This window comes from Micromys minutus, assembly GCF_963924665.1.
Source record: "Micromys minutus genome assembly, chromosome: 18".
In the NCBI taxonomy this organism is placed as follows: Eukaryota; Metazoa; Chordata; class Mammalia; order Rodentia; family Muridae; genus Micromys; species Micromys minutus.
In genome coordinates, this window is record NC_137953.1 from 37,852,170 (window position 1) to 37,869,584 (window position 17,415).

Consider the following 17,415-nt stretch of genomic DNA (forward strand, 5'->3'; position numbering starts at 1 on the left):
TAAAGCAGTCTTCCCGTTCACTGGTCCATAGTTCATCAACAGATAGCAACAGTCTACATATTCACTGCCTTTACTCTTCTGAAATGTATTTAGTCATGAAAGTGGAATCTTGGTTTTGTGCTTCACTTTACCCTTAAAGGGAGGAACTAATTCTTGAATTTAGGTAATTGCCTTTCTTACTGCTACCTCATTCTGTTTTGACCAACCTGAGTCTCTGCTTCCTTTGTAGCAGCTGGGAGAACCATGGCAACAACTCCTGATGCTGCTTTTGAGGCCCTCATGAATGGAGTGACCAGCTGGGATCTTCCCAAAGAATCCATTCCCAGTGAACTCCTTCTCATTGGGGAGACTGCCTTCCCAGTGATGGTGAATGACAAGGGCCAGGTGCTCATTGCTGCCTCTTTCTATGGCCAAGGCCGCTTGGTGGTCCTATCCCATGAGAGCTACCTGCTGCATGCTGGCTTGGCTCCGTTTCTTCTCAATGCAGTGAGCTGGCTCTGCCCCTGTCCAGGAGCTCCCATCTCAGTGCATTCTTCCTTGGCATCATTAGTTAACATCCTAGGTGACTCTGGGATAAATGCATTGGTTCAGCCTGAGCCTGGAGAGGGTCTGGGAGTTTATTGCATTGATGCCTACAATGACACCTTGACTGAGAAGCTGGTCCAGTTTGTGAAGCATGGTGGGGGCTTGCTCATTGGAGGCCAGGCCTGGAATTGGGCCAGTCAACACGGTAGTGACAAAGTGCTCTTCAGTTTCCCTGGGAACCAGGTGACAAGTGTGTCTGGGGTGTACTTCACGGATGTCTATGGAGATATAAATCGGTTCAAGGTCTCTAAGAAGGTACCCAAGATCCCAATCCATATCAGGTGAGTGTCCATTCCAACCATTTATAGATTCTAACTCCTTTGAAATGATGCTGATATCCTTTCTTCACTTAGTATTTATTTCTTTGCAAATGGTTGTTGTACTGTCTTCTAACTGCTGCAAATCAAAGACATGGTCACTAAAATGGTCACTACTATACATCAAGGCCCAAGAAAAGCTGGTTCTCCCAGTCACGCCCTTGGAAAATCATTCATACACTTAAGAGAAAAGCTCGACCCATTTTCCATTATCTTTCCATATGCCTGAAACTTAGAAGGCTTGTCAGTATCGTAAAGAAATCAGAAAACACTGGTGTATCTGTGTGAACATCTACAATTGGGCCCAGCCCTATGCTAGACACTGAGAGGAATGTAGGAGAGATGGAACCATGTGCGGTACCATGAAGCCTACCTATCAGTGGAAAAATCAGCTGGTAAGCAAATCATTAGGTAAGAAAGTCCACAGATGTTAATAAGAGAGAGAGAGAAACATGATGTGCGGCATCAGAACAGGGAGATAGGAAAGGCTGTTTTATCCCCTTCGTGGAACACATAGAAATTACATTGTGGCAAATGAAACACAGAAAATGGCAGAATATAGATAATGGCCATGAGTGTCAATGAACAGATTGGAAATAGCATTTGAAAAGACACCAGAATGGGCTGTGCTAACAACTCAGGAGCAAAGCGAAAACCTTAAACAGAAGCCAGCTTGGCAGAGTAAAGACTGCACAGCCAGGAGGACAGCACAGAGACCAAGGGTGCTTTTTTCATGAGTAAAGCTTTCCCCGAAGTGGGTAACACTTTCTGACTGTCCACTTCTTAAGAAGGATGACAACCAGGTAGCAAGTCCAGGATTTTGGCAGTGTCTCCATAATGTTGTGATTTCCACTGTGGATTGTTACTTTTACCCATTGTTCCAAGATGGGAGCACTGCTGCAGGATCTATAGTTACAGCCATGCAGTGATTGCTAGAGCAGACACACTAGCTGGGTCTATCTGAATCATCATTATCATCATCGTCACCATCACCATCACCATCATCATCATCATCATCATTATCAAGCAAGAAAGTAGAAGATAATCTATTTTCTTCTAGTCCTGATCATCAAATGGATCTCCATTGATATCTGACTGATCAAAACTTAATCAAACCGTCAAAATTTAAGGACCAAAGGGTCTGAGGATATTTATAAATGGTCATCATCTCTGAAGAAATTAAAATCTTGCTGCAAAGAAGAAAGGGAAAGCCTGTGAACAGTTGGTATTTTCCTGCAACCCTCAGCCCCAGGGATAGTGCCTGAGATTTTTTTTTTCCTTACACAGGGGGTTTCTGACAGGATAACCAGGCACACAGAGCTCTGAGCCGACTTTAATTCTATAGCCCACTGAGACAACTCAGGCCTGTGTACCAGCCTCCTGTTTTCGTAAATAGTGTTTTACTAGAGCACAGCCATGATCACTTATTGTCATGTATAATAATTTAATGTGTTGCTATTTTAAAACTGAGTCAGCCAACACTTACTGTCAAATTGCTTGTGACTGTCTCCAAGTTTCGTCAGTCCTTTCAGCAGAATCCATGAATCCCAAAAGTATCGACCTGGCCCCTTAAAAAATGTCTCCAGACATTAAGACTCAGCAGCATAATTGTCACAGTTGCCTCACAGAACTCTTCTTTCAACAAATGAAAACCTGTTTCTCTTCATCTCCACCTACGTGTTCCACCTCTGCTACTACATCTGAATTTTCCTGGCTTTGTGCTGTTGTTTCATTTTCTGTGGTACTTCAAGAATACATGAAAGTAGAAAGAACAGTACAATATTCTCTGGTCAGTTGGGATTCAACACAGAGAACAGTCAACCCATGGTCAGTCATATTCACCTATGGAAGGAAGGAAGTCAGCGGATTAAAATGGAAGAACGAGTACAAGACCACCTCAAAAAGAGTGAGAACAGACTTTATCTGTCTGAGAAATTGGCCTCCTGAGCCCCAAGGCTCAGTCTGGGAAGGTCCAGGAAACCTTGCCATGCAGTCTGAACATCAGCTTCTACACTAGAGTGGGCACGTGGGCCAAGCTATGTGCTCAGACATGATAAGTTACATTGCCTCTGTTTGCCTCCTTCCAGGTCCGGGATCTCAAATTCCATGGACAGTGGGTTTCTTGCAGCCTGTTTTATGGCCATGGTTTGTGGGAGTCAGTGGTTTTCCTTTCAATTTCAGCCTCACCTCCGATTACTTTGAAACACATAGTGCACACTAGTACATCTGCACTGCTATATACTTCTAAAGACACAAACTTTGCAAACATAACCACGGGGGTGTCCCAAAGGCTTTCTATGGTCATTGACAATAGTTTGCTGTAAGAGGTTTTAGGCCACTTGGATTTTCTGTCTCAGAGCTGAGATGTCCATGATCTCTAGATGAAATCTGTTCCTTTTGTGGGACATGTTTATTGGTATTACATTGATAAGCATCTATAAACCTTCTGAGTGATCAAAAAGAAATATCTTCCTGACTTAGGATCAATATATACACCAAAGAGTTTATATTGATACTTCTCATTTGAATTCAGGACAGCCGGGATTTTATTGAATCTCCACATTCTCCTGTTTTGAGATCTATTTATTTTCCCCTCTCATTTTGTAAGACTCCATCATAATGAACTACTTGTTCATTCTATCCCACAGGTGCAAAATTCCAGTGATAATGCTATCAACATCAAAATGATGTGGGATCAATGACCGACAGGGACACTGCAAGTCGTATTTGTTAGCCTTGCCAAGTTTGCTTTGTAGGTTGGGTTGGCAATGGAGAAAGTAATTTCCCCTTTGCAGATTAGGTTTTCTTGGGAAGCTGAGTCATGCAGTAATTGGTGTGCAAAGTTCCTTTTAAAACGGCTGTAAGTGGGTAAAAAAAAAAAAAAAAAAAAAAGGAACGGTGGAGCAGGAAAGGGTACTCAAATAGCAACAAACATTTTTTAGTGATGAACCATGGCAACAATTATTTCCTGTCCTCTCATCTTCATAGCTTATTTTCCTAGAGATATATTAAGTTATATGAGTGTCTTCTGGTACCCTTTAGAGTGGTTCCCCTTTCTGTACTCCTACTACTAGGTAATTGGAAATGTCTGGTCACCTGTTTATTTGCCTTTGCTATTTCACCTTTTAGAACTGTGCCAAATAGTCATCAAGCTGGGTATGGCTACAGAGAATAATGCCAAGATGCCCTGCATGCTCTCTTGTGCCTCCCCGTGTGGATATCATATCCTCTATGCTTGAGTTCCTAATTACAGATGTTTGAATTTTTAGTATGAATTTTTGTTTTTCTTGTACTTTACTAATACAGATGGGCTGGAGTGAATACTCCAAGAGTTGCACCTTTATAACCTAGATGTCTGGAAGCCCACCAGTGGGCTAATCGATTGATGGATTCGTAATTCAATGGCACTTTTGGGAGGCTGTAGAAACTAGGACATGGACCACAGCCAGTGGCAGTAGTAGAACACTGGGGACATTCTCTAGAAGGGCGTATCTTGTTCCCTGCCCCCCTCCCCCGCTTTTCTCCTTCCTTGCATACTTTATGCTTCCAGGCATCAGTGAGTTGAACAGGCTTGTTACACAACATGATCCCAGCTGAGATTTTCTGCCCCAGTGCAGCCCAAGAGCAGTATGTCTAGCTGGCCAGGGCTGACATGAAGAGCTGAGATGAACATTTCTCTTTTAATTTATTTTCTTCAGGCATTTTGTCATGATGACAAAAAGATGGCTAAGGAGATTTATGTTGATTTTTATTTTTTTAACTTGTTCTATCTTAATATATGTATATGCATGTATGCATACATATGGGGGACAATATGAAATCATGATGTATAAACATGTATTACATACCAATGAGATGCTTAAGTAGAAAATTGGTATATTCATTACCTCGCATATTTAGCATTGTTCGTGGTGAAGACGTTTACAATGACCTCTTAGCAATTTTGAAAATCACAGAAGTTTGTACAATCCCTATCATGGCATGTGATAGACCACTAACACCGACTCTTCCTGTCCAAGCTGAACTTTTACTCGTCAGCTAGTGAAGATTTGATTAAATAGTTATAATCTGTTCAAGACAATTCAAAGCAACATATAAAAGCACTAGTATACAAAAAATGCAAGTTGTCAAATAATCCAAGAAAGTTATAATTTCTGTTAATATAAAATCCATATATTTTACATTGATTTATGGATATATTTAGATATATCCATAAAATGTTTAAATTTGAATTAAAAACATTAAGATATAAATTAATTTTAATTAATTTAATTCCAATATATTAACAAATACTTTTGGATAAAACATGACACTAAGCATTGTTTTATAATTTTAGAGAAAAAATGAAACTGAAACATGTTTTTTAAAAACAATAAAGATTTTTTATTAGACCAAATTGGATTTATCCAAGAATAATAGTTTGCTCTCCAAAGGCAGTTAATAAATGGTAATAACAGAATAAAAACTTAAAATCAGATATCATCTCACTGGATGAAGGTGAAAAAAAATGTCTGGGGAAAATCACACACACCTGTCATCATTAAAAACCTTAATTAAGGACATCAAGAAGACTCATCGAGTAAAAGTGTTTGCCACACAAACCTGTGATGAAGGTTCCTCCTTCCTGGAAGCCATGTAAAGGTAGAAGAACCTGTTCCACACAGGTGTCGCCTAAACCTGTACACCTGCACTGTGACATGAGCATGCACACTCACAAATGTGTGTACACGAACAAACTATAACACAACTTAAACTAGGAATAGGAAATTCTTCAGTTTGATAAAGTATCTATGGGAAAGTATAGGGCTAAACTAGTTATGATCACACTGTACAGTAAGACTGTGCATGTTTTTCCCTTAAGAACAGGAACAATGCACTTTCAACATTTCTATGCAACATCTTATTGGAGAATCTATACCATAACTTAAGACAATTTGAGTGAATGAATAACAGACTGGAGAGAAAGCTGTAATTCTTTTCATTCAGACTTGGTCCTCTACATGAAAGCCATATGCAAGGGATGACTACATATATTTCTCTATATTAGCCATGAACAGTATGAATATCAAATGAAGAACATTCCTTTTACAAGAGCATCAACAATATCAAATTTTTTTAGAAAAATATAATTAGGCTGAGTGTAGTAGTGAATGACTTTAATCCCAAATATTCAGAATGCCTCTTTGAGTTCAAGGCCAGCATAGTCTAAGCCAGTGGTTCTCAACCTTCCTCATGCTGGGACCCTTTAATACAGTTCCTCATGTTGTGTTGGCCCCCAGCCAGAAAGTTATTATTTTTTTCTTCAACTTCATATAGTCTGTAAGTTGTTTCTGGGGTGTTCAGAACTTTCTGGGGTTAGTATCCAATTATCAGTGACTGCATTTTATGTCTGTTCTTTTGTGACTGGGTTATTTCACTCAGGATGATATTCTCTAGATGCATCCATTTCCTTAAGAATTTCATAAAGTCATTGTTTCTGATAGCTGAGTAGTACTCCATTGTGTAAATATATCACAATTTTTGCATCCATTCATCTACTGAAGGACATCTGGGTTCTTTCCAGCTTCTGGTTATTATAAATAGGGCTGCTATGAACATTGTGGTGCATGTGTCTTTGTTGTATGTTGGAGGCTCTCTGGGATACATGCCCAGAAGTGGAATAACTGGGTCTTCAGGTAGTACTATGTCCAATTTTCTGAGGACTCCCCAGACTGATTTCCAGAATGGTTGTACCAGTTTACAACCCCACCAACAGTGGAGAAGTGTTCCTCTTTCTCTGCATCTTTGCCAGAATCTGCTGTCATCTGAATTTTTGATTTTAGCCATTCTGACTGGTGTGAGGTAGAATCTCATGGTTGTTTTGATTTGCATTTCCCTGATGACTAAGGATGTCCAGCACTTCCTTAGATGCTTCTCAGCCATTCGATATTCTTCAATTGAGAACTTTTTGTTTAGCTCTGTACCCCATTTTTAATAGGGTTGTATGATTCTCTGGTGTCTAGCTTCTTGAGTTCTTTGTATACCTCTTTGATATTAGGCCTCTATCTGATGTGGGATCAGTAAAGATTTTTTCCCAATCTGTTGGCTGCCGGCGAAACATGGTTTTAATAAATTTAAGTAATCATTGGCAGTCAGTAGATCTCTGTCAACTTTCTTGTGCAAGCATAAGTAAATTCTCCTCAACAAACAACTTTATGTATATGTTATTTTCTAACTAATTTCTTAAAAATCAGTGAATATTGCTACAATTTTAGCTTTTGACTCTGGACTTCCATAAATGTATGCTGTGATGGTAAGGCTACATTTGCAGGTATGTTACTTCCTAGCTATTGACCTGTTGACAGTATTTATGCTATAGCCACGAAAGACTTAACTAAAGTCATGTGGCTTTGGGCAGATAGGCTTGGAGCTGAGTCCCAGTGTTTCACTTGTCTTTGCTTTGAGTTAATGAGCAAGTTTCTTGACCTCATTAAGCATCATTTATGCTGACTGATGCCCAAAGCAATAATAGGAACAGTAACAACAACAAAAATGAGTGAGTTTAGTTTTCCAGTATACAATGTCTTACTTAGTTCATATGTAGCTTGTTGAAGGGCTGTTAAATCATACACATTATTCTCCGCAGTGGTATTTAACCTTGGCAGAGATGACTGTTGTGAAAATCATTTTTCACATTGCTGGCTTTTATTAGTTGCAAAAGAAAATGTTTTATTGTTACTTGGAGAAAGCAATGCAACATCAAGTTACTGGAATGTCTGTAGTTTTTATTCATATGACTCACAAAGTGTTTATTTACATGTATCTTGCCTTACTGTGTATTCAATTGTCAGAGTCCTTATACACTCCTATTTTATGTTCTGTGTTTAAATAATTTGGTGTTTAAAAAGAATCTCCTTAATGAGATTTTTTAATCACAATATAATGTCCTAACTTTCTATAAGTAATGAACTATTTCCTTATGTTGAATATGCAGAATTTTATAGTTTTGTACTTTGAGAAAGGAGAAAAAGGACACGCATGATCAATTCATACCTTTAAAATAATTTGGCACTCTCTAGCAATAAAAATAGCACAACCTGTGCCATTAAATGTCTTTTTTTTAAATCATGACATTAAGATATCCAGGAATTTGGGAATCTGGCTTTTTTTTTTAAGTTAAGCAATTACCATCAAAGACTTGGCTTTCAAATTGCCTTTTCTATCTTAGGCCTCTCATCTCTCATGATGAAATTCTCATCATATACACTCAACACCACCACCCTGATCACAGGAACCCTCTCCCAGCCCCCATTAAACAGAACTACCTTAGAGTTTAACTTTACCATACTTTCCCAGTTCCTGGGCACATCACTTAGCACCATCTCCATGTTAGTCACCAGGTCACTTGCTAATGTCTCTTTCCTACCAGACGGTACACTTTGGACAATATCCGTATGTTATCTACCCTGTTTACTGTTTTGTTTTGTAATCTCTTTGGAGTCTTGATTGACTTCATTTGTTATGGCAGCTCAACATGTAAAGGCATGAAGAATATCTAGGGTGACAGATAGTAGCAGGAAAAAAATCTCAGACAGCAGACAGAATGAGTCATCTGGTAAAGAAAGGGGTTTTAGCAGTGAAAATACACACACATACACAGAAATACCCAGAAAGAACCCCTAGCCATGAGGAGTAGCGAGGCCTCTTTTTGAGGTCTGGAGTTTATTGAAGTCTCAAAGGGCTCTTCCTTCTCTAACTTAGGACTGGTCAGATTGGAGAAAGACAGAGTAGCAGATCAGCCCACAGCTTTTGAGGAACATGTTCAGACCAGACCTTGAATTTGCTGAGTCGCTTTCTCATCAGGGCCCTTACTGGTAGGAGTAAAAATTCAAAAGGCCTTTGTCTCTGGCTAGGAGGGTGAGGAAGAACCAGCCATCCTTGAGTTTATCAATGCCTTTCTCACCTATTCTGGCTCCTGTCCGATCTGTCTGCCTACCAGGGAAGCCAACTCATACTCTCATTTTATGTACTGACTGTGTGAAAAAGCCGAGGCCAACAAAAATTTGTAAAGTAGACAAACTAATGAAAACCATACAAGTGTCATACATACACAAAATGATCACAGGAGAAAGGTTACCAGTTCGTGTAGTTCAGTGTCAGGATGACTCAGAATGAGGATTGAGCCTCTAAAAGGGGAAAAAAGTGCAACTGACCCCTGAGCTCATGAGACACTTGTGGCGCTTGTTGGAAAAACCAATGTGATGAAACCGAGAAACCACAGAGGGTCTGCTCTTCTCTGTGCTGATATGAAACCGAGGAAGACACGGCACATGAAGCTCATCCCTTCTGTACTGTCTTACTGATTCAATGAGTTAACTAATTTTACCTTTAGAAATATTTGACTTTAATTTAAAAGTACGTTGGTTTTAAAGTCGAAATGACAGAATTATATGAAAATGATTACAATGGGCTGTGACTCTAATCGAATGATCCCAGAAGGCATTTTAACAGTTATGGGGTACAACTGGTTCAATGTCTAGGGTCTTTATTTGGTTTTGGTTTTGGCTTGTTTGGGATTTTTGTTTTTGTATCTTTGATTTTTAATAATAAATTATTTTATTAATTTACATCCCAAATGTTGCTCCCTTCCTCATCCCCCCTCACAGAGTTCTTCCTTCCATCCCCTTGCCTTTGAAAGGGTGCCTTCCCCCAGGTATCCCTGGGGCATTGCATCTCTACAGGATTAGGCACATCCTCTCCCACTGAATCCAGACTAGATAGCCCTCTGCTACACATGTGCCAGGATCTTCAGACCAGCTCACGTATGCTCTTTGATTGATGGCTCAGTCTCTGGGAGCTCCCAGTTGAGACTGTTGGTCTTTCTCTGAGGTTGCCATCCCCTTCAGTTTCTTTAATCTCCCCTCTTATATTGGGGGTCCCCTACTTCAGGACAATGCTTGGCTGTAAGTATCTGTATCCATCTCAGTTAGCTCCTGATAGAGTCTCTCAGAGGACAGCCATGCTAGGCTCCTGTCTGCAAGTAAAATAGAGCATCGATAACAGTGTCAGGAATCGGTGCCTGCCCATGGGATGGATCCCAATTTGGAACTGTTCACCATTTCTTCAGTCTCTGATCCATTTTTATCCCTGCATTTCTTTTAGACAGGAACAATTTAGGGTTGCAAATTTTGCAGGTGGGTTGGTGTCTTCATCCCTCCGCTGTGGATCCTGGGGTGGTCAGTTCAGGTTCTGTATTCCCAGTGTTTGGCATTTCGGCTAAGGTCATCCATCCACATTGGGTCTTGGGAGCCTCCTCCGTTCTAGGTCTCTGGGACTTTCTATAGGTTCCCTCCACCACGCACTCTCCACCCCTTCTGCCCCACAGCTGCATATTTTCATTCATTCTTTTGGCCCTCTGGGTTTCTTTCCTGTCTCCCCCAAAACACACAGCATGCCTGATCCTGTCCCCCTTTCCCCTTCTCCCTACCCCACCCAGGTCCCTCTCTCCCTCTGCCCCCATGATTATTTTCCTTCCCCTTCTAAGTAGGAGTTAAGCATCCTCACTTGGCTCTTCCTTCTTGCCAACGTCTTCGGATCTGTGGGATATATCATGAGTATTTTGTACTTTTTGGCTAATATCCACTTATCAGTGAGTACAAATACCATGCACATCCCAGCAACTACATGATGGCTCACAAACCATCTATAACAGGATCTGATGCCCTCTGCTGACTCGAACGTGTACATGCAGATAAGCAGTCATACGTAAAATAAAAAAATTCAATGTTTTATGATTTCTGGATTTTTAGCATTTTTTAAAAATTGACGCAGTCTTATGGGGTCTAATTTCTACATTTCATTAAGTCTTTCCAATACTATCTAATGACTTACTATATAAGGTTACCATAATTTATTTAATCCATCTCCTATAGAAATTAGTGCTTTTTAATTCCTGAAATATAAACCTTATAAATGTATTTTTATGTTGACCACATCTCAGTTAAGAGTAATGAATTCTCCTATCATATTTAGTAAAGATTTTTTACACTTATTTAGAGAGTATTGTGTGATATTCATGCATGTGTTTGTGTGTGAGAGAGGGGGGTGAGTCAGATGTGCATGGATGGGTACACATGCCATGGTTAGGGGACTTCCAGTTGCTTGTTTTCTTCCTCTACATGAACCCCAGTAGAAAACACATGTATCCACTGAGCTATCTCCCCTGCCCTAGGTGAAAATATCTAAAAGATATATAGCTATATAAATCAGCAAAAGCAAAAAAATAATTAACTTTAACTTGTTCATTTGTGAGCAAACCTGTGGGGAGCCTTGTGTGGTATTTCTATGGTGTTACATATGAAGACCCACTTTAGATGAGCCACAGTAATCTTCTATCAAATTGTTGTGTTTTACAACTCTGTTTATATGCTTTAATAATTTTTAAGACATAAAATTTGAGACAGAATATTCACTTGGCTGACTAATCAAGAATTCTTGGAAAGGTTCCTTTTGAGAATGTGGATTTTAGTATATATGAATACAATCATTAGCTCTCTCTTCAAATCTATGAAAACTTCAAGTATAAGAAGCACCGGGGTTTTGTTTTCTTGCTAAGCACAAGCAAAATATAAACAATGATATGTGATTAATTGTGAGGTGGTAAGAAAGATTATTAGGTTAATAAGACATACAGTATTAAATTTCAAAATAGTATGGGTAAGAAACAGAAGATTGGTACAAACCCTGTCATTTTTCTTCACTCCGTGGGTTGTAATGAGTGGCTCATTGGCTGAATACACCCTCTTCATCTCTCTCATCTTTCCAGGTGTTGGGAGGAGCTCAGGCGTGACCAGGAACAGCTTCTGCATGGCATCTCTATGTTGGACATCAGGACTGGGGGTGTCCCCTCACATCTGTTGGTGCACGGGTCCCTGGCCTTCCATGTGGGCCTGGAAAACTCCTTCCTTGGCTGCTTCCTAGCAGCTGCCCGCTATGGCCGTGGTCGTGTGGTGTTGGCTGCACATGAGGCCATGCTCTATGCTCCTAAGATGGAACCCTTTCTGCTCAATGCTATACGTTGGTTGTCCAGAGACCAGAGAGATAATATTGGGGTGAACAAAAGTCTCAAGGATCTGAATTCCCTATTGTTGAAGCACGGCTTGAAATGCAGCCTGGAGTCCAATTTGACCAATGATATCTCTGTCTACTGCTGTGTAGCTTATACTGAGCAGGATGCCAAGAAAGTGCAGGAGTTTGTAGCAGAGGGTGGGGGGCTGCTCATTGGTGGTCAGTCCTGGTGGTGGGCTTCCCAAAACCCAGGCAGCTCTGCGTTGAGTAGTTTCCCTGGGAATGTCATCCTCAATACTTTTGGCCTCAGCATTTTGCCTCAGACCCTCAGCCCAGGCTGTTTCCCTCTCCTTCCTATGGATATAAGGAACTACCACTTTCGAAAGGCTCTTTCTGAGTTCCAGGCTATGTTGAACCACAAGGAGGGAAACTTGGAGAAACAGTATTTGAGAAGGTTGGGAGTGGATGTGGCAGGCTTTCTTCAGATTCCTGCCCAGGGAGTTCCTGCTTATATGTCTGTGCACCGGATCCTGAGGAAGATGCTGCGACAGGCAGGCCTCCCAGCTGTGAGCAAGAACAATCCCGTGTCCAGTCACTCTTGTGAGGCTGCACTACTCTCTCTAGCTACAGAACTGGCACATTCTGGGACTGATTGCTCCCAGATAGTTCGTAACAGCACGCAGACCTGCTCCTCCAATCTCTGCTATTCAGAACACCCTATTACTGTGGAGATCAATGGAACCAACCCAGGTATGGAATGAGCAGAGAATGTCCAGAGTATTCTTGACCTGGGAGAAGGTAGATTTAGCTAACTTCCTCCCAGGTTCTGATCCTCAGGAAGGGTAGCTTCATGCTTTATTAGGTATTTCCAAGACAATGGGAGCCAGAGTTGTACTTAGTTAAGCTAGGAATGAATGGGTCCAGAAAGTGTGGAAGAATGACTTGGAGTTCATGGAAGGAAAGCTGAAGGTGTAAAAGGTCCCAAGTAGAGTCAGGCCATGGAAGAACAAAGGATTCAGCGTTTTTTATGACTTGTCTTCAGGTGACAGTGATGTCTGGATGAGTACTGGACTCTACCTCCTGGAGGGACAAAGCACAGAGATCTCAGTCTCTGAACCTGCAGCCTCTGCTGGCCTGAAGGTAAGACAAGATATCCAGAACTAGCACCTCCCCAAGTACAGCGAGACTCTTCCACAGCACCCAGGTATTCATATCGCTCCTATTGAGTTTGTCTATCAGGATCTCAGGGGAAGGATATTCTGCCCCTCTTGTAGATGGAACAGCAGAAGGTTCAAGGTACTTGTGACTCAAGCTCTTTCCTAAGCCCAATTTTCATGTGAGACAATCTTACCTACTTAGATGAATAAGGAAGGACAGTGACCTTATATATCAGAATTCACCAATTTTCCTGGTAGCAGAGACCTGACATTTACCACTTCACTTTCTCAGTTCTGAGCATCATTTCCTACAACAATTGGGATTTTTTTCTTTGAGACGGGGCTTCTCTGTGTAGCCCTGGGTGTTCTTGCATTTGTTCTCTACATCAGGCTAACCTCAAACTCTGTTTCCCAAATGCTGGGATTAAAGTAGTGCACTACTATCACCAACTTACTTGGGCTCTCTCTGATTTATTTACTTCAATCAAGCAAGGCAAAAAGGCAACTCCATGACTCTAGAAAAAGCAAGTAGGGTTGAGCTGGGCAGAGAAGAGAGAATGAATTCTCTGCCTCTTAGCCTGATGCTGTAAGATCTGGATGGACCTGTATCTTTTCACAGAGAGTAGAGTGGGATGCCTTGCCTCACTTAAAACATCAGAGTCAACCACTGTTTAAGTCTCACGTAAGAGCCCAGGATTCTGCCTGGTAATGAGATTCCACACATCCCTTATCAGTTATGCCTGGTGATCAGCCTGCTCACTCATATCAAATGGAAATCCATTGCTGGACTGTTTTATACCCTTAAAAATATAACTAAACATACGGTGAAGTCCAGAAGTCTTTGGATTGCTACAGTTTAGTAGATTGCATACATCCTTCACAGAAGGGAGAAGTTAGGCTTTCATCACCACCCTCTGCAAGCCCCTAAAAAAGTCCTACATACTTCTTGAATTCTGCACTTTCCTTTATGTGGTACAATTGTCTATCCAGGTGCAGATTGGATGTCACACTGATGATCTTAGCCTGGCCAGACAACTGTTTCGTGCCCCTGTGGTAACTTATCAGTGTTGTATGGACAGAACCCAACGGTCAGTCTCCTGCCTCTGGGGTGGTCTCCTGTACATCATTGTGCCCAAAGGCTGTCAACTTGGCCCTGTATCTGTTACTATCACAAAGGCAATGCCTACCCCATACTACAAGCTAGGTGAGTACACTGGGCATTGGGAAAAGACTGAGCTGTGGTTGTCTCAGTGACAATGGGGATGTTAATAACAAGGGTCAGTAGAGAGAGCAAAAACAGAACTAGTCAAAACAAGTCTGCAGGCAGGGGGTGGATTATCCTGTGTCTATGAAGACCTTGGGTACAAAAGAGGGGTCTACTGACTTGTTCTTTATCTGCATCCTATGAACCTGAATTATCACAGGTTGTTATGTCAATAGTTTCTCTTGTAATTCCTGTGTGTGTGTGTGTGTGTGTGTGTGTGTGTTTCTCTGTATATTTTTCTGTGAGTGTGTCTGTCTTGATGTCTTTGTTTTTGTCTCTGACTTTCTTTCTCCATCTCTCTGTTTGTTTCTCTCTGTTTCTCCCTCTGTATGTCTGTCTCTCTGTCTTTTTGTTTACATTTTCACTGTCTCTCCATCTCTCTCTCTGTCTGACTCTGTCTCTCTGTCTGTCTGACCCTCACCCTCCCCGAATCTCTCTCTTTCTCTTTCCTCAAAGAGAAATGGGTGGCAGGTTCCATGTTATGTATTTCTAGGTAAGACATCACTGGAGGAGTGGAAGAGCTGCTTCCAGAAGAACCTGGGCCCCTGGGGAGAGCTGGCCACAGACAATGTCATCCTGACAGTGCCAACCACAAGCCTCAAAGTTCTGGAGGATCCAGAGCCTCTGCTCCAACTCTGGGATGAGATGATGCAGGCTGTGGCCAGGCTGGCAGCCCAGCCCTTCCCTTTCAAAAGACCTGAGAGAATTGTTGCTGATGTCCAGATATCAAGTGGTGGGTGCTCCAGGGGAGTGCTCCTTATGAGCAAAGTTCACTTTATTACTTTATCTATTTTGTACTTTCCAAGAGTTGTAAATAATAATTATGTTATTAATGGACAAGGGAGAGCATAAAGTCATGGAATATGATGGAAGTGAAAGGCATTTACAAATAAAATGCAAATCACTGACATTTTCCATGATTCAGTTACCTAAGACAGTAATAATCATGACCAGAAACTCAGTTCTGGGAGGTCACCTGTGTTTGTGGAGAATTTCTCAAAAAATATTCAAAATGGAATACTCTCTTCAGATATATATTAGAATTGAAAAACTAAAGGGGAAGGTTAACAAAGATGTCTATGGTAGGTACTGGTACCAAGTCCTTTGCCACAAAGATACATAAATGTAGAGAAACTGTTCAAAGTTCTGATTCTTATATAAGGAAGATAAATTCTTATCTACAAAACTGTCTCCATGTCTGCCAGGAAAATCTAGTTAGCAATCCCAGCTTGGGGGGAAAAATGAGACTACCCTAGCTTCTCTAGTCTAGACATAGGGCATAGAACAGGCAAAGAAAACTCTTAAAAACAAAGCATCAAATTCCAGGAAGGACATTTATGGAAAAATATTTTTCTCACCATTTAGGGTCAAGGTGAGGACAAGGTTAAAGCTCAGTTGGGAGAGTCAATTACTAGAGGAAAGCCATGTGCTTTCCAATCAGTTCAGATACTCTGGGACCACTGGATTTACCCAGCATTGTAGGAGCTCAGCAGTTAAAGGGGCAGAAGAAGAAAGTGGAAACACATCCTGCTCTCATGTTCCATCTCTTTCTTGCATCCCCAGGCTGGATGCATTCGGGATACCCCATCATGTGCCATGTGGAGTCCGTGCAGGAGCTAGTAAATTTGGCAGACATAAGAAGTAAGGGCCTGTGGGGACCCATACACGAACTGGGTCACAATCAGCAGCGCAATGGTTGGGAGTTCCCCCCACATACAACTGAGGCCACCTGCAATCTCTGGTCAGTCTATGTTCATGAGAAGGTCCTGGGAATTCCCAGGGCTCAGGCCCACCCTGAACTGAAACCTGAAGAAAGAGAGAAGAGAATCAAAGAACACCTTCAGAAGGGTGCACCCCTGTGTAACTGGGAGGTCTGGACAGCACTGGAGACATATTTACAGGTACCAAGCACAAACTCATGGAGATGGGGATGACAGTCACCTCTGCCTCCCTAGAATTTTCCACTTCCTACATGACTCCCACAAACCTAACACCACTACTGCCACTGTCAGGTGTGGATCACTGCTGGTATGTCTCAGATTATATATGTGTAGATCAAAGTGACACCTATCCCATCCCTGACCCATGATTTTGGAATATAGAGGAAAGTAGAAAATATTTTGAGAAGTTGTCTACTGCAACCATATGTAGAGGATAGCACATTTGTCACAGGGCCCATAAGTCCTAAGGAATTTAACCACCATGTCCAAAAGCAAGAACCCTCCTAAATAATAGATCTAGAACTGAGCCTAGGAGTTCCAGCAAGCACTGGCTTGCTTCTTAGGTGGCCGCACTCTAATTTTTCCCTTCACTGATTTTGAAGAGTGAATGAGATATGTTGATAATCTGTGAGGACCTCCTCCCAGTCAGGCTGGAAAAAGCACCTACGATCTGGGTAACACGTTTTTAAAAAATAAAGTTAATAATATTAATTGTAGTTTATTAACTCCTTTTTTATATATACATTAAAGTTCCTGAGAACACCTTTACGAGATTGATGGATACAGTTTGAGGGTCAGGCACTATTGTGATCCAGCGAGGTAGCATTTATATGGAGACCGGAGACTGGGTAGGGCAAACAATAGGTTTGAAGCTGATGAGAGGAAATAGTCACAGATAGGCAGAAACACCTATGACAAGGCAGCAGTCACTTTGGCAAATTCAATGCCACATTCTTCCCTTTCTCTCTCTTTCCAGCTCCAGGAGGCCTTTGGGTGGGAGCCATTCATCAGTCTCTTTGCTGAATACCAAACCCTCTCGTACATCCCCAACAACAACGAGTGCAAGATGAACATATGGCTGAAGTTGTTCTCTGAGAAAGTGCAGAAGAATCTGGTTCCTTTCTTTGAGGCCTGGGGCTGGCCTATCCAGAAGGAAGTGGCTGAAGACCTGGCCAGCTTCCCTTCCTGGCAGGATCACCCCCTGAGAATGTACATGGGGATGAAGTAGTGGGCTGGGGTGGGGGAAGGGCATTGGGGGTGGGGTGAAATGGGCGGGATAAGGAAGGACCACAGTACCAGCTTCACTGCGTTCTGGCTTGAGATAC

At 41.6% G+C, this 17,415-nt stretch overlaps 1 protein-coding gene across 1 annotated transcript; it reads left to right on the forward strand.

Moving 5' to 3' along the window:
* Positions 1-243: 243 nt before the first annotated feature.
* On the forward strand, positions 244-16,303 carry TCAF2 (TRPM8 channel associated factor 2; the record flags this gene model as incomplete). The annotated part of the gene is made up of 6 exons (XM_080932522.1): positions 244-866; positions 11,707-12,698; positions 12,991-13,088; positions 14,096-14,309; positions 14,863-15,102; positions 15,933-16,303. The coding sequence occupies 6 exons, from the start codon at positions 244-246 to the stop codon at positions 16,301-16,303; spliced, it is 2,538 nt and encodes an 845-aa protein (XP_080788648.1).
* Positions 16,304-17,415: the final 1,112 nt, after the last annotated feature.